At 50.6% G+C, this 25,829-nt stretch overlaps 10 protein-coding genes across 11 annotated transcripts; 3 read left to right on the forward strand and 7 right to left on the reverse strand.

Annotated features, from left to right (window-relative positions):
• Positions 1-955: 955 nt before the first annotated feature.
• Positions 956-5,323, reverse strand: H257_15535 (AGC/PKG protein kinase). Its single transcript, XM_009843675.1, has 5 exons — positions 4,155-5,323; positions 3,483-3,777; positions 2,455-2,764; positions 1,318-1,785; positions 956-1,234 (listed from the first exon to the last, which is right to left on the reverse strand). Exons 1-5 carry the CDS (start codon positions 5,264-5,266, stop codon positions 1,026-1,028), a joined length of 2,394 nt encoding a protein of 797 aa, XP_009841977.1. The 5' UTR covers positions 5,267-5,323; the 3' UTR covers positions 956-1,025.
• A 692-nt stretch (positions 5,324-6,015) lies between these two features.
• On the reverse strand, positions 6,016-6,738 carry H257_15536 (hypothetical protein; the record flags this gene model as incomplete). Its single annotated transcript, XM_009843676.1, has 1 exon — positions 6,016-6,738. The coding sequence occupies one exon, from the start codon at positions 6,736-6,738 to the stop codon at positions 6,016-6,018; it is 723 nt and encodes a 240-aa protein (XP_009841978.1).
• Positions 6,739-7,533: 795 nt separating this feature from the next.
• Positions 7,534-10,059, forward strand: H257_15537. 2 transcript variants are annotated; one of them, XM_009843677.1, is made up of 6 exons: positions 7,534-8,039; positions 8,097-8,150; positions 8,211-8,410; positions 8,733-8,876; positions 9,569-9,637; positions 9,686-10,059. In XM_009843677.1, exons 1-6 carry the CDS (start codon positions 7,553-7,555, stop codon positions 9,977-9,979), a joined length of 1,248 nt encoding a protein of 415 aa, XP_009841979.1. In that variant the 5' UTR covers positions 7,534-7,552; the 3' UTR covers positions 9,980-10,059. The 2 variants fall into 2 exon arrangements, with proteins under 2 accessions (XP_009841979.1, XP_009841980.1); XM_009843678.1 differs by lacking the exons at positions 9,569-9,637; positions 9,686-10,059 and having other exon boundaries at positions 8,733-8,931.
• Positions 10,060-11,043: 984 nt separating this feature from the next.
• Positions 11,044-12,346, reverse strand: H257_15538 (hypothetical protein). Its single transcript, XM_009843679.1, has one exon. The coding sequence runs from the start codon at positions 12,325-12,327 to the stop codon at positions 11,104-11,106; it is 1,224 nt and encodes a 407-aa protein (XP_009841981.1). The 5' UTR covers positions 12,328-12,346; the 3' UTR covers positions 11,044-11,103.
• Positions 12,347-12,602: 256 nt separating this feature from the next.
• On the reverse strand, positions 12,603-13,144 carry H257_15539 (hypothetical protein). Its single transcript, XM_009843680.1, has one exon. The coding sequence runs from the start codon at positions 13,018-13,020 to the stop codon at positions 12,676-12,678; it is 345 nt and encodes a 114-aa protein (XP_009841982.1). The 5' UTR covers positions 13,021-13,144; the 3' UTR covers positions 12,603-12,675.
• A 1,309-nt stretch (positions 13,145-14,453) lies between these two features.
• Positions 14,454-15,036, reverse strand: H257_15540 (hypothetical protein). Its single transcript, XM_009843681.1, has one exon. It carries the CDS (start codon positions 14,973-14,975, stop codon positions 14,685-14,687), a length of 291 nt encoding a protein of 96 aa, XP_009841983.1. The 5' UTR covers positions 14,976-15,036; the 3' UTR covers positions 14,454-14,684.
• Positions 15,037-16,937: 1,901 nt separating this feature from the next.
• Positions 16,938-23,025, reverse strand: H257_15541 (hypothetical protein). Its single transcript, XM_009843682.1, has one exon. The coding sequence runs from the start codon at positions 23,000-23,002 to the stop codon at positions 17,564-17,566; it is 5,439 nt and encodes a 1,812-aa protein (XP_009841984.1). The 5' UTR covers positions 23,003-23,025; the 3' UTR covers positions 16,938-17,563.
• On the forward strand, positions 16,980-17,264 carry H257_15542 (hypothetical protein; the record flags this gene model as incomplete). The annotated part of the gene is made up of 1 exon (XM_009843683.1): positions 16,980-17,264. One exon carries the CDS (start codon positions 16,980-16,982, stop codon positions 17,262-17,264), a length of 285 nt encoding a protein of 94 aa, XP_009841985.1.
• Positions 23,026-23,157: 132 nt separating the features above from the next.
• H257_15543 (hypothetical protein) lies at positions 23,158-25,041 on the forward strand. The gene is made up of 4 exons (XM_009843684.1): positions 23,158-23,395; positions 23,452-23,726; positions 23,785-23,845; positions 24,233-25,041. Exons 1-4 carry the CDS (start codon positions 23,214-23,216, stop codon positions 24,333-24,335), a joined length of 621 nt encoding a protein of 206 aa, XP_009841986.1. The 5' UTR covers positions 23,158-23,213; the 3' UTR covers positions 24,336-25,041.
• H257_15544 (hypothetical protein) lies at positions 24,343-25,145 on the reverse strand. Its single transcript, XM_009843685.1, has one exon. The coding sequence runs from the start codon at positions 25,110-25,112 to the stop codon at positions 24,354-24,356; it is 759 nt and encodes a 252-aa protein (XP_009841987.1). The 5' UTR covers positions 25,113-25,145; the 3' UTR covers positions 24,343-24,353.
• Between the last annotated feature and the right edge of the window lie 684 nt (positions 25,146-25,829).

The raw sequence follows: 25,829 nt of genomic DNA on the forward strand, positions 1-25,829 counted from the left end.
TCAAACCGATTTTATTAACCACATTTTGCTATAATCACCTGTTAGGGTTTCTCTGGCGTTGATTGGCTGTTCCCTCAAAGTTACAAGGCAAAAACGATGGACTCGTCGACGACGAATGCGCCACTTGGCGAAGTGCAGTCCTCTTCAACCAGGAACTTATGGACGCTATCAGTGCGTATCAGCATGGGATCTACCTGGACTTGCGCCCATTCGTGGGTGTGGCGGCGGTGTTGAGTCCTTTTGAAAAGCATCTCAGGCGTCTTTGTTCGGGGGACAAGATCCTTGAGTGTATCTATTGGGAAGGCCACAACACATTCACCAGATCATTTGCCCTCCTTCACAAAGTCTTAGTGGCTTGGTACGAGGCCAATGGTACTGCTCGTGTGTTAAAGTTGTTTGCCACCAGCGATTTAAGAAACGAAGCACCATGCCTTGCTATGACCTTATCGGATACTATGTAGAAGTGCAAGTCTACAACTTAAACTTTGTCCAATTGGGGGAAGCAAGTACCTACCTGTGAGCCAACGAACTTGATTGACCGGCGAGTACTATATCGTCTCATCATACTGCCCAGTAGCATACGAAATTTGAAGCCCAAGCTACGAAATCAACATCGAATCAAGCCGTCGATAAGTGTTTCGCTTCAGAAACACTTGTTGGTTTGAATTGTCCAAGTTTTTTTAGCATAGGGATGTACGAATTGCCATTTCACCATCAAATCAAATCTAGGTTTCAACAGCAACGACAGTGTTCGTGTCAGCATAGAATGGATTTGCGCACCCCATTTGTGGAGGAGTTATATAATAATGCCTCGTCCACGCTTCAAGCCATTGAGATACAGCGTTACAACAACATGAACCAGCTTACGAGTAATCAAAACACAAGTGATATCTCCTTGTAAGAAGTTTCAGATATACGTGTGGTCCGCTGCAGTAATGCATGCCCAGCCAGTGAATTTCCATATAAAAGCCATCTCGTATTCAACAACTATAGCGCGTCCATCGTCTCCATCCAAAATACATTTTCTAAAACCCTTCAAAGTAGTCTTGGCCTGCGTACTTGGCCACCGAATGCGCTTCGTTACACCGGTCAAAGTTGGACACGTCGGCCGCGCCCTTGATCACGGGGACATGGGGGGCCCGAAGGGTTTTATTCACCAGTCCCTTCCAGTCGAAATTCACCGTCGCAAACCACGGATGGTTCACCACATCATTCATCCCCCCCGCGAGGGATCCTACAACACCAAACGTATGCACATGAGCAAAAATACACAAACAACACTAGCTTTGACGAGACACGGCATGTTGACGTATGTACCCAATCGCAGGCCAGGGTTGGGCTCGAGCAGTTTGGTGATCAAGTCCTGGGCGAGGGGGTCGAACTTCGCGTGAAACTTGAGCGCCGTTTTCGCGTGGATGATCTTTTCAAATATGCGCTGCTGTTCTTGGTGCTGGAACGGCGTGCGCCCCGACATGAGCTCGTAAATGAGGCAGCCGAGGGCCCAATAATCCACGGATTTGTCATGCCCCTTGTTTAGGACGAGCTCAGGGGCCAGGTACTCGGGGGTGCCGCACAGCGTAAACGACTTCTCGCACAGTTGCGCACCTTTGTAGAACGGAATGTGCTTGGCAAACCCAAAGTCCACCATCTTCAAATACCCCTCGTGGTCAATCATGAGATTCTCAGGCTTCAAGTCGCGATACGCCACGCCCAGCGACTGCAAATACCGAAACACTTCGACCACATTCGCAGCGTAAAAGCGAGCGCTTGACACGTCAAACGCGCCTATGTATAAGAACATGGCGTTACGGGTTTTCAGGAATATATATATATATATATATTTCATTTATAGCTCCATTCATACGAATCATTACCAAATCCTATGAATATTGTCAATGCGATTCGAAATTATAAGCAACGACGCAATCAGTGGACCAATCAAATATCGCCGCCAATCATGTTCCTAAATCCAAAATCACTTCATTTTGTCAACATCGACCTTCATGTGTGACTTGTACGTATCACAGTAAGGTAGTGTGACGGCACATTCACAAATCCCAGAGCACTTTGCAAATGTGGCCAACCAAACTCCTAAACCCAATCAATCTCTTCATCGAGTCAACATCGACACTTTGTGTGATGAGATTGAAATTAGTATGTCAGGTATAACTCCTGTGGAAGTTGTAGTGTTATTCATCGCATTACATGAGATACCTAACCACACAAAAAATATGCAAATGGGTATACAAACCTTGAGATAATACTGTGCACCATTAACTGGTCCTCAAGTTTTGAGTACACTTGCTTCGAAAATGGTATTTATGTCTGTCAAATAGACCTTGAAACACGATTATTTGAATGTCCAATGAATCAACTTACAACATTCCATACAATAAACCGATAAAACATGAAAATCGGGCTGAAAACGACTTGTACACACTATGCTGTACCTACCACACACTCCCTTGGGCACCAAGAACGCCTTCTCGTACAGAAGGGCCCACAGTTCCCCGCCTTGTACGAGCTCGAGCAGCATGTACAACTGATCTGAATCGCTGAAGGTTTCGTACAGCTTGAGCACGAACGGGTGATCACACTCGGCCACGATGCCCTTCTCGTGCAGGACGTTCCGCTGCTGGTGGGTTTCCACGATGTTGGCTTTTTGCATGCATTTCAATGCAAACGTATGGCCCGTGGTCTTGTGCTTCATCATCAGCACACGACCAAACGTGCCCGTGCCAATGGTTTGCACCTTGTCAAAGTCCTACCCAATAATAATACAACAAATCAATTATAGATAGTTATCATTCTTGAGCAATGGTATACATATAAAAATGTTTGTATATAAATATATATATTATATACATGCAATCGGAAATCGCCAAAATGCCAAGTTTAGTGTTTATATGCCCTGCTTCGGGGTATTGGGGGCGCATCGCCGTCAAAGCATCGTATATCCATGTGTCATTCTTGGACGATAACATATATATAGATATTGTCAAGTCGATTCGAAATTGGTTCAATCGAATGAGCAACACCAAATCGGCAGACAATCGATCGACGAATCAAAACCCAGAACACTATTCAAGTGGCCAATCAAATCCACTCTTCGACCAAATCAACAACGAAATAGTGTGTGAATGAAATTAGTGTGACACTGCACAATTTTTACATACAAAAGTCAGTACAAAGAATTGATATATCTCGATCGATTTGGCAAAGAATTTTTGGGTAAATGGACAATAATATGTATACATACATATACAATATATATATATATATATATATATATATATATATATATATACACATGAAACCGTCATACAGTAATATAGTCGATAAGTACTTCACAGCCTTAGATTGGCTGATTACCGCATGTATACATACATATACAATATATATATATATATACATATACACATGAAACCGTCATACAGTAATATAGTCGATAAGTACATCACAGCCTTAGATTGGCTGATTACCGCGAGACGGTACTTCTTTTGCGCCGGTGTCGCAGGTACGCCTTTGGTGGACGTGGCGAGCGCGGCCTCTTGCATGACTTGCTGGCGTTTGGTTTCCCGAGCCATGATATGCTCCAGCTTGCCCAGGAGCCCTTCAAAGGAGCTGCGGTCCAAGCAGAGGCACTCGACACGCCCGACAGCAACGCAGTCAGCCGCGCGGGGTTCGTTGTTTAGCAACGCGCGTTCGCCAAAAAACTCGCCCGACCGGAGGGTCATGATCTCGACACCGCTCTTGTGCACGCAGACTTTCCCGTCACTATACAAATATATATATATATATCCAATTTCAATGCACGTCGAAAACGATATCAATCGTGTTTTCTTTCGTTACGATGAAAATGTACAGTAGTAGTAGTATTCACGTGCCAATGGTACAACATAGCATCAACATGACATGGGTGTAACGTTCAAACAAGAAATAGTGTGAAAACCTCCACGACTACTGATCATGATATGCAAAACTCCGTCCTAACCCAATCGGTATTCCGTCGATTGCAACAACCCCCATACAAGTCCAAGTGTTGGCAATAGGACAATACTTCGAAAAACATTAAATATATATATAACCTTGAAAGGAACTAAAGCAACATCAAAACCTTCCAAAGTACCATGTTAAAGTCACACAGTACATACCTGATGATGAAGAAAGTATCGCCGTTGTCGCCTTGGCGGAGAATTGGCTGCTTGTCCTCGTACGCTACAACCCGCAGCGCGTGGGCGAGGATGTCGAGCTCGTCGTCGGTGAGATAGTTTAACAACGGAACGCTGCGCAGTACACGAATGCGCATCTGCCGATCGAGGAGGCTGCGCAACGGCCCGAGGAGGTTAGTGAAGTCCTGCCGCCCGAGGACGTAGCAGGACACGGTGCCTTTGGCCACGCAGTTGGCTTGGCGTGGCTCATTCAACATGAGCGCCATCTCCCCAAAGTACTGGCCTTTCGTGAGGGTCATGAGGGGCTTCTCGACGCCGTCGTGGGTCGCCGACGTCGTGCACTGCACTGTCCCTTCCACGACGATGTAAAACGTGTGCCCTTCCTCGCCCTGCTTGATGATGTACGACCCGTCCGAAAACTGCTCGAGTTTGAGCGCCGCCGCGACCTTTTGCAGCTGGTTGTGACTCAAGCGCTGGAGCAATTCGACGTTTTGAAGGAACTGCACTCGGCTCAACTGCATCGTCGACGCGGTTGTGGCCAGAATCTTGCGGAAACTCGTGCGGTCCACGGTCCAGAGGCTGCACGGCGTTATCGTCCGGATGGTCGCCGCGCGGGGGCAGTTGTACAGCAGCGCCAGCTCCCCGAACGCGTCCCCGCCAACGTACTGCCCGACGACCTCGTTGTTGACGTAAATCTCACACGTGCCCGACTCGAGGATGTAGAAGCAGTTGCCGGCACTCCCCTGGACGATCACGTCAGTTTGAGCCGGGGGCTGGATGTTGGACATGGCGAGCATGATGTCGTGGACTTCCGACTCGCCCAGCGAACTGAACAGGTAGTGCCCCTTGAGCGATCGCAAAATCACTTGGATGGTGCTAGCGCTTTTGGGAAACGTCGCGGGGGACAGCGCGGTCGGGTGGCTGTCGGGCTCGACGGATGCGTCGTTGATGGGCGCGCGGCGATTCGCGCCGGTCCGACCCGTGGGGGACGCCGGGCGGGTGTCCGGGTTGTCCAATGACAGGTCTTGAAGCGACGAGAGCTTAGTTGGCGCGGCGGGGGGCAACACACTGGGGGGGACTCGAGGAGACGCCATGGTTGAGATTCTTCGAATCGCAAAGTGGTGGTGGTGGCCGTTGGTTGTTTCAAAGCGAGTATACTACTTGATATTATAAGGTCAAGCGACTGAATGCTATTTTGGGACGCGCGTTGAGGTGAAACCAGCCGTTACGAAAGGTCGGTTACATTTAACCTTGACCGGGTGCCGAAACTACAGAAGGTACAACTCGCTGCACCACTCGCCCGGTAAACGAGAGGGAGCTCTACAAGTGCGTTTTTGCCTTGATCACAGCTAGTTGTTTCGAGGTGGGGCGAGTTTACTGCTTGGTGCTAGTACTGTAGACCGATGTGTTTGCAGCGGGTTTATACGCTGACAAGATGGGTTGTGCTATAAATATTGTAGCGTTACCAGTCAAGGTTGTTGCGAAGAAGTATATTGGTGGGACCCGACAACCCACTTTGTACGGAATGTGAATCCACATTGCATTTACAAACAATCAATGGTTATTCACTGAATCATTTGCAAAAAATCGGCGTGGAAATAGCCGACGTACGTTTACGCGCATATGATTCCAAGTACGCAAAGGCTTCGGGTGCCTATCTATCAGAAAGCCAAAGCGTAGTAAAATTACTGGTATATGCACAGAATTGGAATGGCGTCCTGACTAAATGTTCGAATTTGACCGACGTATCACAGGATCAATTGTTAAAACAATCAAGTTATGATGGTTATTCTATTAAAGGCTCCACACAGACGCCCAAAACTGCACATATTGCGCCATGGTGTCACTTGGTCAACGGCCATACGTACGCATTGCGGTTATTGCTGCACTTATCACTAGGGGTCGCACTGGCGTCATCGACAAAGGAGCGCTCGGTGGACACAGGGGTGCATGAAGTTGGTAAGGGGGTAACACGAACACTGGAAGTAGTCGCGGGGGCAGTAGTTGTCGACGGACTTTGGCTGGTGGTGGTAGGCGTGGGATCAGCAACGACTTGGGGGATGGCGACGGGAGGTCGTAGCACGTTCCTTTGCCGCCGCCGTTGCGTTGGAGGTGGATATACCCTGCATCTCCCTTGAGCTGGGGCCCCAAACGAGTTTTTGATCATGTACGAGTCTCCATTGTACCCACGGCGATGGCGGTATGGTTGGTCCGACTGGGCGCCTGGGCACTCGGATATGACCCCGCTCTTGTAGTTGTTCCACATAACGTTCCCGGCTTCCACGGGCACCGCCACGGGTTGGCCGTTCGACGCCGAAGCTAAGACCGCTTCGCCGGTGGTTTTCACGCGTTTGTCGAGGGCCAGCCTTTGCTTCACACTCGATTTGCCATCCATCCAGTCAATGGCATACCATGGGAAGCCCTTTCTGCCTCTGGTGGTGGTGCAGCTGGTCTCTTGCTGTTCCAGCAAGTCCAAGAGCTGGCCCGTGGCAATGCAGTGGGCAGATTCCACCACCCCTGCAGTGGAAGAGGCCCAGCTATATCCGCACGTGCCTTGGTTAGCCATGGGGCTCAAGAGCAGTTGGTCGTCGTCCAGACATTCTCGGACTTGCGAAACAACCAAACAACTTCAACACGAGGGAGTAGTCGCCCCAGAGGTCGCTCCACACCGTCACGAAACGCGTTGGAGAGCTGGACGTCAATCCTCATGTTGGACAGTGTCGGAGTATTTCCACCCCGTGATGGTTTCGCGGAGCTCCTGGGACAATAGCACTGATGGCGTCGATGGGAGGCGTGACGGACAGTGTACCTCAAGAGGCAACAGGAACGATGCAGACTTGCATGTTTGCGTATCTGAAACCCTTGGAGTGATTGATTGCGGTGGATACAGTACAACGAGACCCTTAACCTCCAATGAATCACATGCGTGGCTGGGGTTACACATATATCCGTCGTACTAGTATGATCATGGCACCTGGATTCGAAGGTACTTAATTATGTGTAAAACGTGTGGCTGTAGCGTTCCCATCGCTCAAGGAGAAAGCTGGCATGACGTGGCACCTTACGAGGGCTCTGAGGTCAACATGTACTGTACACCAGTGTTGTCCTACTTCCGTACTAACAGTTAGAGCGCAAACATCAACCCTTATTAACGTTAGTACTATTACATTGTACGTACTCCGAGTAGTATTGTACAAATAGTATTGTAGTACTATAGTATTAGTTAATTACTCGTACTGTACTCGTATTACACTGTTACATGCTATAGTTATTATTAATAATTAGAGCATTTACTATTATTAATAATACTACTTCTGTAACCGGAACAAAATCATCCGGATGATGCCATTCCAAATCAGGAGCACGAGCAAATACAAGCAATGGGAGCAGTGCGAGGCAGCCGGAAGAAGGACGACGGGTTTGTATCCAAATCGGAGTCGGATGTGGGGCGGAAGGCGTCGACGTCGGTGGCCAAGAGTCTCTTTGAGTCAATGGACACGGCCGACGCAAGGAACGCTGCTTCTACTGCATCTGCAGCAGCCGAGACGAGGGTGACGAAGCGCGAGTTGAAGAAACAAGTGGATGACGCCATCGACGACCGCAACGACCCAGGTGATATAAACGATGACGATCAGGACAAGCCCAAGGCCGCGGTGGCGGCGGTATTTCAGTCGCCCAAGGTGAAGCGGGAGTCAACTGCGGACACGGCGTCGACATTTGGCAGTCAATCCACAACCCCCGTCACCCCGAGCAGCCTCCACGACGACTTTATCAACTTGATGAAGGCGCAAGGCCTCGAGCGCATGGCAACCGACGCAGGGTTGCTCAAAGATGGCCAATTCCGCGACCTCAAGCGTGAATGGGGAGGTATCGTTCCTTGGCTTCCCCTTCGTCATTCAACCACCCTTCCCACGTGTCTTGTAGAGAGCATCAACACGAGCTCCACAACGTCGTCGTCGTCGCCGTTTATGAACGAAGGCAAGATCCATCTCTCTATTCATCCACACATCGTGTATCTTGACCGTGTCCTACTACTAGTCCATGGCGCGTCCACCCCCAAGAAGAAGAAGCCGCGATCGACGTCCACCACGCCCGTGTCCGACAAGGGCAGCAAAGGCCTGCGCCATTTTAGCATGAAAGTGTGCCAGAAAGTCGAGGAAAAGCATGTAACAACGTACAACGAAGTCGCAGACGAGCTAGTCCATGAGTTCGTGACCATGCGACCCGCCGAGTCTGTGGTACATTTCGACAGATGCACGTTGTGTGACTAGTCTTTTTATTTCGCATTTTGAGCGGATTTTTCACTGCTTTTCGCTGTTTTCTGCCTGGTTTTGGTGAAAAAGAGCATCTATTTTCTTAAAGCTATATAGTGTTCATTTTTGTAATTAACAATGAACGTATATATATATTTATATATATAGATATGATTCAAGGGTGTGGAGCTTTTCGTGTGTTTTCGCGTGTTTGGTGTTTTGGGTCTGTAATTTGGTCTATATTTCATCTTTTTTTTTGTTGTTTTCGAGTTAACCTGGTCGTTAAATATAGTATATGCATTGGTAGAACTACGACGAGAAGAACATTCGGCGCCGCGTATACGATGCATTGAATGTGCTCATGGCCATGGATATCATTTCAAAGGAGAAAAAAGAGATCCGATGGCGCGGATTGCCGTCCAACGCCAAGCAAGACCTGGAACTGCTGCAGGTGAAATAAACAACAATCATTTATATTGCCAAATAAACAACAATCATTTATATTGTGAAATAAACAACAACAATCCTTTATATTTCAGGCCATCGTATGTTTTGTATCGAACCGTTTTCATTTATTTCGTTTCATTTATTTGAAATGTTTGTACAAAGTCCTGATGCGCTCCAATACGGTTGGTTGTGTGTGTGTGGTTCCACCGTGGAACGCTCGTCGTATGTATTTATTTACAGTTAGTACATACATACACCCTCCATTCATGTCTCTTTTCATTTATAATATATATATACATATATACACCCTCCGTTCATCTATCTTTTCATTTATAATATATATATATACATATATATGAACCCTCGTTCATCTATCTTTTTCATTTCTAATATATATATACATATATATGAACGCTCGCCATATGCATGGAGCAGTTGTTTCATTTATTTAATACATACATACACCCTCCGTTCATCTATCTTTTCATTTATAATATATATTATAAATAATGCGAAGTAGATAGCAGCCAATGAGATGTAGCTCGGCTCTATTTGGCCTCGATTGAAACATACCATGAAACATCGGGAAATTTGAAGAAAATCGACAACATAGATATATAAATATTTTGAATTCTTGTAAAATATATATATATATATATATATATATATATACTGTTGACCTTGTGTGTGATTTAGATGGAAAATGCCCAACGAGCAAAAAGCGTCGAGCAAAAGAAGCAGCAGCTGCAGGAGTTGCTCCTTCAGGTACCCCTCGTCGTCGTCGTCGTTCGTAGTTTAAAACCAACCGACTAGCAAATCGCGTTAAAGAACCTCATTCAACGCAACAAGCAAGTGGATAAACCGTCTGCACTCTGTCGCATTTCGCTGCCGTTTATATTGGTCAACACGTCCAAGGACACGATCATCCAGTGCGAAATGAGCGAAGACCGGCAGGATATCTTCTTTAACTTTAGCGGGCCGTTCGAGATCAACGACGACAGCGAGATCCTCAAGCGAATGAACTTGCACCATGTCGCAGAGGCCGACGCGGCCACCCACATCCCAGAGAAACTGATCCGATACCTTCCCCCCGACTACCTTGTATAACACTCGTCGTTGATCCTTCATGGCCTAACACGACGGCAAGAATGGGGCCATATAATGCACATGGAACGAACGCCTTAATATATATATATATATATATAATTCGTTTCGGCACGGCGATTGATATTCGTTTCACATGAATTTATATATGGTCGAGACAGCGATGGATAGGTAATACCATAAAAAATAACGTCGCCAAAAGTATCGTACAAAATTTGATTTGGTATGAATTTCCGCCCTCGGTTCAATCGAATCAAGCACTTCTACATAATACTATTAATAGTATTGTGTTTTGCAGTTTTACTAAAACAGCAAAATCGAGAAAAACCAGCAAATTTGATCGAAACTAGGCAATCTATGTTGGTGTTGTTGTCTTCAGTACTACGTAGTAGTACACTATATCTTTGGTTTTCAAATTTGGTATTCAGGTAAAATCGATTTGCATAGATTATATATTCTTCGCGCTGTCGTCTGGATAACGTTATAGAGTGTATAAACTTGAAATGCTCCCTAACTTTGATGGCTTCTGATTGGTTCTAGGACATATATAACTTCGTGATGATTGGTTGATATGGTGAAATGAAGCAATCGGATTGGACGACCTGGGTGCAATCAAATCTAATGATGAAACCATTATATCCAATCATCGTTGCGCAGTGTTCAGTCCTTTCGGTACGTACACATACATGGTATTTATATATATGTATAGGATTTTATATATTACTACTTCGAAGTTATGCTACCAGGTACGTAGTACACTATTAATAGGACATTTGATGCTATTTACTAGTAGTACATGTTAATTCAAAGTGCAATACCAGTATTTTCATCGATTTCCATTGTACTGGTATCCGCGAAACAAGAATACTATTGTTATTCAATACTAGTATATTTTAAATAATATTTTATACTAGTATATCACTATTGCTATCGTTCGTTCAGTCTCATTCAACAGCTTGGGTATGCTTCCCCGCTCGATGCTAGAATCAGACTACGGTGGAGGCCACAATTGAGTAACGTTAGTTCAGTACAATGTGTACTACCCTCCGCAGGACTACAGCTTTCGATTCAGAACAAAATGTATGAATTTAAATGCGAAAAAACACACGATTTCTCAAATAATACTATTATGGCGCAGGTAGTACTTGAGAGTGTAAGTACGCAATCACATGTTGGACGCCACGTCCCCGCTCGGTTGAATTCGTCGCCATGGCGAGTGCGTCGGCGACGTGACCTTCGTGCCGGTGGGTGACGAGAAACGTCACCACTTCCAAATGTCCTCTCTCTGCTGCCCAAGTGAGCGCCCATTCCGTGGCTCCTTCTCGTCGGTGCTTGTCGAGCCATTGGACAATCTCCAGATGGCCATTTGCGGCCGCGTCGTCCATTGCCGAGGTCGTACACCCTTCACTTCGGTGTTCATGTAGCCATTGGACGACCTCGAGATGGCCTTTGGCACTCGCCATGTCCATTGCCGAGGTCGTACACCCTTCCCTTCGGTTCGCGTGGAGCCACTGGACGACCTCCAGATGACCATACCCCGCCGCCCAATCCATCGCTCCGGCCGTACATCCATCGTATCGCTTGTGGTGTAAATATTGGACCATCGCCAAATGGCCATTGCGAGCCGCCCCGTCCATCGCGCGGGTCGAACACTCGTCGTCCGTGCCCAATGCTTCGCTTAAATACATAGCGACCGCCAGCCTCCCGTCCGCAGCGGCGTACTCCAGCGCCCACTCGAGGCTCGACTCGGCGCGATGGGTATGTAAAAACGTCACGACTTCCAAATGTCCATTCTCTGCCGCGCCATTCATAGCCCATACAGAGCACCCCTCGGTGCGGTGGTCGTGAAGGAATCGCACGACCTCCAAATGTCCATATTGCGCGGCAACATCCATGGCCAACGACGTGCATCCGGTGTGACCCACGACGAGATGGAGGAACGCCAGCACATCCACTTGGCCGTTCAGGGCTGCCAAATCTAACAACGGATGTGCCATCGACTGCAGCAACTTTGCATCCGACGCATGGAGCAGTTCCAACACGGAGACATCCCCGTTGTACACAGCGTCCAAGATCAGAATGTCTCGCATGTGGGGCAACGACGCAAAGAGCTTCCACACGCGCGAGTGACCTACGGAAGCGTACCATGCCGCCATCACGTCGTGGATGGCGGCGAACGCGACATCGGTGGGATGCCGGCCTTCGACCGTCACCACGCGGAGGGACATCGGGTTTTGAAACGGACTCTTCAAGCCAACGAACGGACGCATGTCTGGGTAGATACCATGCTGGTACGCCAACACTGCCGTCACTAGTTCGCGCGATTGTAACACGGACGACGCCGCCGCCATCCCGCTCGCTGGTTTGAACGATGAATGAATGTCGAGGAAATCATGTTCACACTATTTCATATCTAAGTGTACGTTAAATAGTGTGAAGCGAAGTTTCACGGTTGGTCCATGTCCCCAATGCTGCTCATCGTTCCGCCACCGGGTAAAATGCATTGCTCATGTTGGCATGAACGCTAGGATGGGCGCAGAGTACTGATGGCGTTCAAATCGATGCTGCATGTCCACATAGAAAGCACAGCACTCCTAATATACTACTTCGAGGTACATTCAAGGCATTGGCGGCTAATTTGGGCATAAATATTTATAACGTGGTTATTTTTCTACATACAAGACGTCCACTGCGATCGTTTAGCGGTGCTTTCTTGTCGTTGCGAGCACGACGTACTCCTTCGTGACGTGCTGGATGTCTTTCGCCTCTTGCTCCCGTTTCCCCGACGCGACGTCGGCATACGTGAAGTGGGACGGGTCTGTTTCTTCGCCTAGGAACACCCAGCCATCGACGTCGCCTTCCTTTGTGAAGGCCGTTGGCTGCGGGTCGCACTCGGGCTTCAACGCCGACGCGGGAAGGGGCAGCCAGCTTTCAATGCGAAAGTAGGACTGCCACTTGTTGGAAGGACTGTCACTGCTGCTGCTGCTGGTCGTGGTCGATGAGGTCGTCGTCGTGGTCTGGGCGCTGTACTGGAGCTTCACCATGCTGTTGGTCGTTGGCAGGAACGTTGTCGAATGACGCCAGAACGAGAGTATGGAATATTCACCAGGGTGAGCGTTACGACCTACCTACATTCTTCATTTCCACGCAATGTAATATAATATCAAGGAAATTGTATTAATAGAATAAAATCTCGTGGAGAATTTTCACCTGGCTTCGCATGTTGAAGTTGCTGCCGTTTTTACCGCAATCCATCCATGAGATCCTTCTTCCCGTCGTCGTTGTCGTACGTTAAATCACTGAAAAGTCGACCGAATCTCTCGTTGTCATGGCGTCGTGTAATTGAACCCAAGCGCTACTGCATCGTGCACTTGAATCACTTCTATCGGTTCATTGTCTTGCAAGTATGTAAAGCTTCCATTTGGAAAGAATAAGTTGCGTAGTTGCAATATGTAGATGCACGACCAAGGACTTGTTAGCCAGGACATGATGGTAAGTGATTCTTTCGTCGTCCAGTCCAGATTGCGTCAATAATTATGGTGGCGGGTCGAAATGGAGCCGTGTGATTGGTGCAATATGGGTTGAACATGGGAATATTCGTGTGAATGTTTAACTTGAGGAATGCAAATTCTCGACATCGTGGCAGGGGTGGCAACGATTTGCAAACTTTCTGCCCAATAGCACGCCTCGTTATGCTAGCGTCTGCTTCCCAATCCCGTAGTGCCTGTCCATGTCGTACAGTGCGTACAATTTAGTGTACACTTTAGGTACCTACCACCAGCAAAAAGGTTTGCCGACAGACCCAACGCCGTTGCCCTCGAAAGTCAAAACTTCGTCAGCAAATTGAGTCAACTCGAAACTACTGTGCTGTCAGGTATGGATGGATGGCTACAGACTTCCCCACGACCATAACATTTGTACTTCCGTTACGTACAGTACTATTAATACTAGGATTGTCCTGTTTGCCAAAGTTGGGCTTGCGTGGCGATTCGCCAAATCTGTCACTGAAATTTGTATGCAAAAAGTTGTCCTAACGTTACTGTATGTATGCTGATGGTTATCACACTATTAATAGTAGTTCACAAGTCACACACTAATCAGATGTTGATGGTGGTCTCCTGCAATCTGGTTGGCTAGATCCTCCCTCCTCTACCAATACTATTAATAGTATTCATCTGTACATTTGGATCCGTCTGGTAACTTTTCAAAAATATTATTCCAATTTTTGGCAAAGTGAGATAAACCAAAAATGCCATTTTCAAAATAGAGGTAAAAAGGTCCAATATTTTGTAAGATGGCGTCGTTTTGGATCCCACTTGGAATTACAGTAACTTGGATTTCGGTGAATAGTACTTTTCAAGCAAGACATGTTTCCATTTTGATCAGATTCATTGATTTGGGCCAGAATATTGCAATATTTCAGTCTCCAAGTCTCTCCAGTTTAGAATAAACAAAACAAACAATACTATTAACATGAGCGCTAACATGGTAGCTAACGTTATGGCAGCGTCGCCGCCGCCTTTGTGAGTTTTGCACGGCTTGTATGCGTGCATTTGCAGTGTACTGTACTTTTGTGCATCTGGCGACGGCGATTGGTCGGCCACGACACTTGCCTGTGGATGGAGCAAGTTGTTGGCACAGCTGAACAGTCGCTGGACTCGGACGGGGAAGGGAATGTCACTTGAGGGAGAGAGGACAATCGCGACGTTCATGCGCATTGCGTTTGCTCTGAGATCGCGATGAAATCGTTGAGGGTGGCCTTCGAGTCGTCGCCGAGTAGTTCGTATCCGTCGACGTGGCGCAACAACTGAGGAGTTTCACAGCACGTCAAGTGATGCCAGTCCAAGCCGATGAATCCGCTCAAGTGTTGGAAGATGATCCCCACTCGAATCGAGCCTGCCTTGATCGGACACAGGCAGGCTTGGCATGTGGAGCTGTCGTTGGTGGCGAGGCCAAGGATGGGTAGCTGCGTATTGGTCCAGGGCTGGGTAGATGTCATATTGGGGCGTACTTTTGATGCGATTTGATAATGAGCTTCTGCCAACCCCACATCACCTTTGCTGCGACAGAATTATCAACTTGACTTTATTCCCATGGACTGTCAAGTTGCGTTGGGTATGCAAACACATCGTCGAAATGGAATAAACTTATTTAAATGAATCATTCGTGTCGTGTATACATACTTCAAAGGACGTTTATATATATTATATATATACACTTTCATTTAAATGAATCATTCATTTCCCAGTCAAGACATAGAACCCCCAATATCTGAGATGTTTTTTGTATCTTGCCATGCCCCAAACTTCGCGTAATATTGACCAATCAGAAACACACATCGACAAAACCAATCTTGATTTCCATGCGAAAAAAAACAAATACCGATACGTAGCTCAAGAATCCCCCCCGGACGAAGCCATGGGCAAAAAGTCCTGGGCCGATGAACCCTGGCCATAGGCTTATTAGCCTCCACCGACTCATTCAGCCCCTTGATTCTGCGACGTAGTACAGGACAGGCAGTGTCGTGTGTGTTGCTGATAACGCCTTGCGACCGTTGTTCGTCATGGCTGTGTACCGGTAATGGATCCATTGCATTGGCCGGGGGCAAGTGGTCCCCCTCCACTTGATGCCGCCCCCCACAACATTTCTCAAGACGACATTTTCGACGAACCATGCGCGTGTGTTTTGTGGTGATATTCACCACCAAATATTGAGCTTCCACCAAGCAATTGTACTGTAGCTAGCAGTTTGTACAGTACTAGTATACCGGTAGTACTGTCGGCTCGTTCCAATTCATATCGGTACAGCACAGTAAGTGTCTTTTCCAATTCATACGGGTAGGTACAGTACAGTACCAGCCGGCGGGGCAGGTTTGAAGGCGAGATACTGGTACAGTAAACTTGGAGTTAAACGTATACTACGTAGTATGTAGTATTTCTACTTACAGTATAATTCGTGTCATTACGAGTTCAGGATATTGAAAAGTTGAACAACCGTTGCATTTTCGACGGGATCTTCAATTCATAACTACAGTAGAGTAGTGAAACCACGCTGACAACCAAGTCACACAACATCCATTCGCATCGAATACATACATATACATGTACCCCCAATGAATCCTCTTTTGGATTGCAACTTGGTCAGACTTGTTGGACAAGAGTACATATTTCGCATAAGTTCCCCCTTTAAACCTTGAAACAATAACAAAAAGTAATTCCAGGGTGTTTCAAAACGCAAAAAGTTACACACCTCCAAGGTGTGGGCGCCATTCATTCGAAGATCGTTTTCGCGTTCAATCGTGGAATCTCCACGCGACAACCTCGGGGGATAGAAGCACCCTTGCAAGGCGCGCTCGCCTCAATAAGTTCACAGGACTAGTCAAGCCGTTCAAAGTGCATGTATTTTCGTGGTTATTTTGACAGATACGCCCCGAAACCATAACAAATCGACTAAACACTTGTCGCTGTCCGTTCTACACTTCGTTTGAAACCAGAACATTCGATACCATCCATCCGATTTAGCCCCAAATCCGTTGTCTATTTCGGATAAATAACCTAAATAGACTTAGCTTTTAGTATAAATTCCTAGTCTTATGAGGCATCGTCTCAAATACCTCGAAGCATCTTGAGGGGTCCATTTGGGTTCCGAGATCCCACTGTCTCGGAATAGCATCTGGACCTCTGTGGGCAAATATTCCCTTATCTAAAGCACCCCATCTGGAAACGTAGATCGTATGTACGTTTTAAGCGTTAAATGTCGACCATGCCGAGATGAACGCGGTATCCACGTGAGAAAATGGATGTTAAAACGTGTTTACAGCCGAAACGTGTCTACGTTATATCCATGAAAACACGGTTTTTGACATGCGGCAGACGGCGGCGTGACTGGTGAGAATGCGTTGTAAACAAGGGAATTAGTGTACCCGCCCTTACAAAAAAGCGGATTCATTTCCACACGAGTCGTGAATTTGAACTCGAGCACGCAACACACAGCCCCCGCCGGCATGCCAGGGACGACCCACGTGAACCCGTGGAAGCGCTGCGAACTGCCGATCCTAGGCATCGCCAAGAACGGTGCGTCGACCTGCCAAGCATGTCGCGACGCGATTCAGACCGGAAGCATCCGTGTCGGCATCATCTTCCACCACGTGAATGGCAACATTGGCATCGACTGGCACCACTTGACGTGCTGCGAGACACCTGCGACATTGCCTGAAGTCGAAGGCTATGAACTGCTGGGAGACCACGACAAGGAAGTGTTGCATCACTGGATCCAATCCTGTGTCTGAACCCTCGACCACGAACTCGTATTTATGAACCTTCCGCGGCCGCGAACGTCGATCGTAGACAACTGGGTCGCTTGCTTCATCTAACTTAAGTTATATCGACGTCCTTTCTGGACTGCGCAAGTGCATATTGGAGGGAAGAACTCGTGTGAGTCTGGTGGCAGTTTGGTTGGGTTTGACTTGACCTGTACTGTACTAGTATCGTTCGTTCCACGATGGAAACATGCCACAACCATCCTCATAACCTCGGTCACGCGACATCGTTCACGTGACACTGTTTCATCAATCCTGGCCATGTCGTGTTACTCCTTCACTTTGCCAAGCATGTAATGGGAATGCCGCAGCGGCGCGGCTCGAGGAACGGCCCTCGATCCAGACGGCTGTTGCTTGTGCTCCACGAGCGTGCCTTCCCCTTCAAGCACCAAGTCGAACCCGTCGCCCATAACCACGTCAAATCGAAATCTCGACTTGTACTTCTTGGGCTGCGACGGTGCAAACGTCACGACGATCTCCATGGGTGGGTGGATCGCCGCCGCGTAATCCGGGGACGGCGTCGGCACAGCCGCGCCCGCCGTGTGCAGGGGCAACGTCGGTCCCCGCAGCGTGCCGGACATGGTCGCGATTTGAAACACGGTTGGGTCGTCGTCGGCAGCGGACGGGTGCGGCGGTTGCAGCTGATGGGATGACGGCGTGTGGTGGTGGTGGCGAACGGTAAAGTGAACGTCCACTTCGGTGGGGTTGGCCAAGAACACGCGGATCGTGTGGGTTCGTTCACAGTGCACGCGGCCGAAATGGAACTGCGACGGCGCGAGCACGAGCTGGGGCCGAAGGACGCGCCCTTGCAGCGCGATCGTTTGCACACTTCCGTGGCTAAACCGGATGCCGAGGTGTCCGGATAAACTCACGGCGGTGGACAACGACGTCGCAGGGAGGGTGATGGCGGTGGTGGACGGGGTTGGAGGGGGGTGGAACTGCACGTGCACTTGCACGCTTTGACTTGGGCCGAGGGTGAAGCTGGGCGTCGGGTGCTGGTTGAACGCGAGCGGTCGGCTCGTCGGCGACACGACGCTCGCCGACAGCGGATGATGGTGGTTGTTGGCGGCGGCGGTGGCTTGGACGATCGAGAACGGACCGGCCGTGTCTAGGCGGAACGTGAGCTTGGTGGCGAGGCGGTTGACGAGTTGCATCGTTTGAAACATTGCTGGATGGGTCGGTGGGTGCAGCGACCACGTGGTGAACGTCGCGCGCGAGGGGGATGCCTTGTCCCAGTGCAAAGCCGGCGGCACGATTTCGCCGGTCACGGCGAGCTGCACACACGCGACGCTCTTAAAGTTGAGCGCGCCGCCGGGTTTGGCTTTGCCCAATGCGTTTGTAAGGCGCACGGCTTTGAGCGCCTTGCCCACCGCCCCCATCATGAGCGATGACGTGGAGCTCTGGTTACTCAGTGACGAGTCGGGGCGATAAACGGCCGCGTTTTCCCCGTGCAGCCACTCGGCGTCGGCGACGACAAGGGCCCGCGCGACGCCGACGGGGCACGACTGCGGATGGAACGTCATGACAAAGTTGGCGTGGTCGTGCTTGGCTATCACGCGTTCCATGGGCTCGACTGTGAACGGGACCGCGATGTCATCCTTCTGGACATGGAGGCGGATGCGGACGTCCACGAGGTTGCGGGGCCCGACGGCGACCGTCACGTCCACCACGCGCTCGACAGCGTCAGGATCACGGTACTCGGCGAGTTTCCACGTAACCTTTGCGGGAATGGGGCCAGTGTTGATGACTTGAACCTTGCGGGTCACTATGTCGGCCTGCAGCGGGAGGATGCCAAACTCGAGGAGGGGGAAGCGGGGGTCGTGATGCATCCGAAGCCCGACGCAGTTGGGGTTGATGCTCAGCGGACACCCCACGACGTTGATGGTAGCGCTGAGTCTCACGGGGGGCATCGTGTCCAACTTAACGACAATGTCATCGACGTACCGCCCCGACATGTTGTTGAGGGCGGTCACGGTCACGACAGTCTGCTCCCATGGGGCGATGGACACGGTGGACGGCGCGCATAGCAGCGCTACCCCCAGTCCAGCGCTCAGTAGCATGCGGTCTTGATGGACGTTGGCCTGGTTGGATTTGTACTGTCGACCCGACTCGGACTGGAACGCCTTGTCGCGAGGCTCCAATGATGATGCCTGGGGGGGGATGGTTGCATTGTCAGGGAGCGTCGTGTTGTACTTGCGCGCTTCGAGGGATAGTTTAGCCGGGATCCCGCTGTGATTGCGAATCAAGAGACGGAGCGACTTGCGTGCAAACAGTGGCACGTGTTCGCCAAAGTGGAGTTTGGGCAAACTCGACCCGACGGGGGCGTCGGGGGACACGACGGCGGTACCCTGCGACACTGTGTCGTCCACCAGTTGGTACGACAACACGAGCCCCTTTTGCAGTGTCACAAGTTCAAACCCGAGGGGTACGAGCACCCCCCGCACTTGACATGAAAACACCACGTCTGTAAGCCCCGGCGCCCGTCCGGTAAAGACGATGGTCACATGTAGTGACTGCTTGGACTCTAGCGTCCCGCTGCGGGGGTGAAACTCGACCGAGTACGCTTTCGACTTGCCCAGTGGTTCGACCCACTTGAACGGCGCCGGCAGGTTGGATACATTCACAAGGGCTAAAGTCCGTGTAACGGGGACTCCAATGTACGTGGTGCCGAGGGCGACCTTGGTTTGGCTTAGGTATACTTGGGGACATTGGATCTCACCTCGCGCGGAAATGCACGTCGTCGCGGCGTCCACGACTTCGCACTGAACCGACCCGCGGAACCGCTCGGGGTACTTGCCGCTCGTACACACAATCGAGACCATCCCCTCTTCCCCCGGCTGCAACGTGCCATCTTCTGGATGGAATGACAAGACACATTTATGGGGCACGTCTGGCTTGTCGTCGGTCGTGCTAGCGTCGGATGATGTGACGAATGAAAACCGCGACGACGCCATCGAGTCGGTCGAGTTGGTTCGTTTCAGTAGGGGCACAAAACCGGGGGGGCCTACGTGGGAAAATCGGTACGTGGCCACGGTTGCGCTGTCGTTTTGAAACCGCAGCACTTGCGTCGCAGTGTTGCCGACGCTCACAAGGCCAAAGTCGATTTCGGGCGCGAGAAGGCGAATGTGTGGCCGCGGCACATGCCCTTGGACCCATGCCACGACCTGCGACGACGCTTCCACGGCGCAGGTTACGGGAAACCCAAACCTCCCTGTGCGATGGGGTGTCACGTGCACAACAACCGTACATGTGCCATGGGCGGGCACGGTGCCCTCACTGGGCTCCACGTGGCAGATCAAGTCGTGTTTCCCCCCAAAATCGATCGCATCATCATCATTGTCGTCATGTTGTTGCTGGCTGTGATGCCCCCATCGAAACGCAACGGCCGTGGGGCCATGGTTCGACATCACCAGGGGCGCTGCAATGTCCCTGTTCAAGCAGGTATCCCCGCCAAACGACACGATCCACGGGTTGAGGTGGATGGCAGATGGCATCGATGCGCCTTCAAGCGTCAATTGCATCGCGTCCACTGTGGTAAGGGCAGCTGAGTCCTCCCGCCCGTTGTTCCTGGCGGCCCCCGGCAGGCAACACGGCGGCACGTGGCAGATCGTGAGCGATGCCAGTGCACCAAATGACGCGACTGTTGTGGGGGTGAACGTGACGACAAAGGTCGCGGTCGCGCCTTGGCCAAGTACACCGGTAGATGGGGCAATCTCAAACGGCACCCGTAATCGTGCCGACACGAGCTGGCCCTGTTTATCTTCTTCACATATGTGATGATTGGTGGTGGCATGGCGGCTGGTCATGAGTTGTAGTTGGTGCTGGTGCTTGTCGACAACAACCCACTCAAACGGCAACGCCAGCGGCGTATGGTTAACGACCTGGAAGGTTTGCGTGGCCATGGCGTGCGTCATGATGGGGGCAAACAGCAGGCGGTCGAGCGGCCCCATCGACGCCACGGTCGCTTCAATCGGCACGCGGTTGATTGTCACTGGCGCGATGTCGATTTCACACCCCCGACCCGCAACTTTGAACGGTTTTACTAGACAGTTGTCGCACACAATGTAAAACGTGGCGGATTCGGTCCCGACGACCGTGGGGGTGTACACAAGCGTGAGGTCGGCGGCGTCGCCCGTGCCCAGATCCATGTCACACGGCGACAGCGTGAATGGACCGATGGACAAGGCGGCGGGGGCGGGAGTTGGTTGTGCTTGCAGTGCGTGGATATTGTCGAGGACGTTGGCGACACCCCAGTCGGCGTCGCTGACAAGCCAGAACCGACCGCGGCCGCCGGAATTCAAGCACGAGATGGTCGTGGTGGATGTGCCTCCGATGAGGCAGCAGGACGCGAGCAGCGTCGACGGCAGCGACAGCCGCGGCGGGTCGCGATGGGCCGCCAGGGGCACTTGAAGCGGAATGTCCGTGCCGCTGGGGGTCTCTATCATGACAACGAACGAGTCGCTGTAGTCGGCGCGGGTGTCGGGGGCGAATTGGACGCGCACTTGACAGGTCAACCCCGGCGCGATGAGACCGGAAGAGTCTGGGTACAGCACGGACGCGAGCATGAAGAACGTGGACGAGGGCGGGAGGATGCGACACCGGCCGGACAAGGAGCTCACGTTCTTGAGAAGCACCAACTGCTCGTAGATGCCCCCCATATCGTACGAGGTAAACTCGACGGGGTTGGGCTCAACCACGAAAGATGGCGCTAGTTCGTTGATTGAGTCGTTCGATTTGTCATAGCGGGGGTTGCGGGGGAACTGGAGTGTGCTCTGCATGCGCGTGAGGATCTTGGCATTGAGTAGCTGCGCTTCCGTGCTTAGCGTCGGCGTCGGCGGCGGCCGCTTCGACATACGTGTCGGTTTATACTTGTTGCTTGTGTTGGACACGTTGTTGTTGGTGGTGATAGTGGACGATGATGAAGGCACTACTGCTGCGTCGTCGTCGACGAATTCACTCACATACTCTTCGTCTTCATCGTGATTGCCGTCATATGACGAGTGAGCAGGTGCCGTGCTCTTTGGAAGTGTCATGCCTTTGCGAATGCTCACACTCGCTGTGGACGAGAGGTACCCTGGGACTTGAATCGCGGCTTTGGCGGCTTTGATTTGGGCCGTCGGGCCGTTCCCAGATCGATCCAACATGCGCTCGTGGTTGGCTTGAAGCAAGTCGCGCGCGTGGATCAATGACGTGGCAAATTCCCCAAACGGAAGCAATTCGTCGCGATGGAGCGTGAAATTGGACGGTCCGATCGGAATCTGAGCCTTCACGACGAGACCTTGAGCGATTAACTCGCGCGCCTGCTGCTCGTCCTTTTTCGCGGCGTCCTGGCGTCGGGATTCCAGAAGGGCCATGAGGTCCGACGCTTGGGTGACCTTTTCGCGCAAGTTGGCGTCGATCGCTGCCACACGCTCCTTGGCGAGCACCAAGTACGGATGGTCCGGGGCAATGCGAGACGCAGTTGTGGTATCGTCTTGGTTCGTCTCTTCTCGTCCTTCGCTGTCTGTCGCAGTCACGCTGCTACCGTCGGCGGTGTCTGGTGCAACGTCGTCGGCCCATTCTGCATTCAGGTTCTTGTCAAAGTCGCTCGTGTAGTAGTCAAGGAATGCTCGGCGCAGGACGTTGGAGATAGAGCCCACCGCCACCACATCTTCATCCTTTAAGTCGCCCCCGCCATTCGATCCTCCTCGCTCCTCCGGTCCCGCCATGTCACCGCGTGACCTTTCGGCGGATTCGTGTGTGCCGGTAAATTCAAATACATATCCGGATTTTGTCAATACATATCCGGATTTTGTCATGTCCCACTAGTTTTCTAGTACTACTAGTAGTAGTAGGCCTAGTTGGGCGCATATTCTGACTGCCGCGATAACGCTAATTTGAAAACAAAAAAAACGGACTGGAGAGAACTATCAATAAAATATGGGGGAACCGCAGCAACGCGGCGAACAGCGCCACAAGGTCCCGTCCAGCGGCAATGGCTTCGAGGCGGCGACGCCAGTGCTGCACGACTCGGATGACATCAAGATTCACAGCATCATGGGGCAGGTGGTGAGCTCGGTTCGCGAGAAGATCCACGTGAACGCGATCCGCAACGTCTTCGTGTACGTGCAGGGTTCTTGTTCCCCACACAACTGATCTGTACTTGTTGCGTACATAGTTGCATGGGTGTGGGCGAAGAACGTCCGTTCGGCATCCCAAAGCCACCGCAAATCGCTCCGCGCTTGCAGCACAACCTCCAGTTTTTCCTCGTAAACTACATCCTGCTGTTCACGGTCGTGTTGTTTTGCATCCTCGTGTTCCATCCGTGGTCGCTGCTGTGCGTCCTTGCCACCACCGGGGCGTGGGGGGCATTTGCTGTCCAGCGCAAGCATCTTCAGCAGCTGTACAAGAACGGGCTCAAAGAAGAACATCTCGTGTACACCATGCTCGCAGGTACGTACCCACGACCCTTCCTTCTAACTACCACCTCATCCTGTAACCACCTTCGTAGCAACGCTCGTCGTGTTTGCATTCTTCCTCCTCCCGTCGCTTATCACTGCCCTCGGCGTCAGGTACTGCTCGATTATTGTAATGTTGGATTCATATCTTTTTGTGGTGTTTACTACTTACCCGAAGTAGTAATACTAATTAATATATATATATATATACTGTATTAGTACTGATTATGACGGTTTCTTGCTGTGGACATTTCATCGAAATATGTAGCCTCTCCCCCTACTTATTGATATCCCTAATTCACAGCGAATGCGATATATATATATATATATATATATATATATCGGATCTATTTATTGTGTTTGACATAGATATATACTGATATATATGTCTATACTGATATATATATATATATATCTACTGATAATTTGACAGCCTGTTTGTACGGACCTATCATTGAAATAGCCTACAGTACCTAATATGTACAATGCCTTGTACCATAGCGGGGGTGTGAACGTCGTGCATGCGTTTTTCCGCGACAGCTCCCACCTCGTCCATCGTACTGATCCGACGGTAACCGACGTGCCCAGTGACCAACTCGTGTAGATAACATGGAAACATTGATTATATGACGGAGATCCACCCGTGGAACTCTTCGTCGTCATACTGCGTGGCCACCACATACGCATTGTCGTGGGATGGCGGCGCGAGGGGAAGCCGCCGTGAATACCGCCGCCCTTCGGGCCATTTGGAGAAGCAAAAGTTTTGCTCGATAATGTCCACGTGGGTGTCGGTGGCATCGACGACCACGGCGACGTGACCTGTTGGAGCATGGCGACCCACTGCTTTCCAAAGGAGTAACGAACCCTTAGTCGGTCGAGATTTCGCCGTGCCATGGGGAACCCGTCGCGTCGGAACTAATGACCGAGAAGCGGCGTGGCGGAACACGGCCGCGTCAAACATGTCGTGCGCGGTGGGGATGCAGTCGAATGTGATGCGGTGGTGCTGCAACAGATATCGCCGCGCGAGCTCGACGCATTGCCATTGCACCCCCGTGCAATGCCCTTGGAATGTCGCGCGTTCCATGTCAAGGGCTGACTTGTTGTCAGGAAGCAAGCACGACTTGACGTCGACACCTTCAAACGTCCCAAGGATCGTTCCGAACGGTTCACTGCCATCGTTGGTCGCTGAAGAGGTAGTCGTGGGAGGAGCAGGTAGGTGGTGGTGGACAAGAGGAGCAAGGGATTGGGGTTGCGGGGATGTCGTGTGTAGTTGGTTCGAGACATGCAGCGCAGCTTTGGACGTGTCCGTGCCACCGACATGCACTTGGTTCGATGGATGCGGCCGCTTGGCAGTGTGGACATGGCGCAAGATCGACGGCATGATGCTCGATTACTAGTAGTATCTATGGCAAAGGCGCAAATGCTAAAGTGACACTTGAACACCAACAAATTGCAGTGCGCTTTTTCAAAGCGTGACCAAATCGCTCGACGCCCGCTGATTGGCGGAGTTTGGACCAGTTTGCGATCTGATTGGTTCATTTCGTGTCTTGAACTCGCGAGTGTTGAAACCGTCACGAATTTCCGACGGCGTCTGGCGTTGGTGCTGTGGTGGCAACTGCTTCACATGGAGAGCTAGCTCCATGTGGCCAGCAGGACATCCAGAATAGCCATTGCGACTGCCAAGACAAGCTTCAAGAGGGACGAGTGTGAGTAAGCGTATGCGACGGACGAAGGATGGATATCGTCGAGTGGCTTGAGATAGGATCTCGGGACATGGAATAGAAAAGACAACCGTGAGGCAACGACGACGTATAACAGACATGGCGCCTGTTGTGAAGCAAATTTGGAACGTGCAGCAGGAACCCGTTGGAGTCGTGACCTCCAGCGGTGGTGGTCTCTAGGCCTCTTGGCAGAGGACGCAACGCCAGGATACATGTGTATGGCGAGGGACGCATGTACCCCTTCGAAGCATGCATTAGTCACCAAGCTACTCAGCTGCATGACATAAGATATGAACGTCTCGGATCCACATGGGCTCACACTTCGCTGTCCAGTTCTGTCGAGTAGTCAAGTTATAAACGCCGTCGATCCACGTTCG

The sequence above is a fragment of the Aphanomyces astaci genome (genome assembly GCF_000520075.1).
Source record: "Aphanomyces astaci strain APO3 unplaced genomic scaffold supercont1.71, whole genome shotgun sequence".
NCBI classification, from domain to species: domain Eukaryota; phylum Oomycota; class Saprolegniomycetes; order Saprolegniales; family Verrucalvaceae; genus Aphanomyces; species Aphanomyces astaci.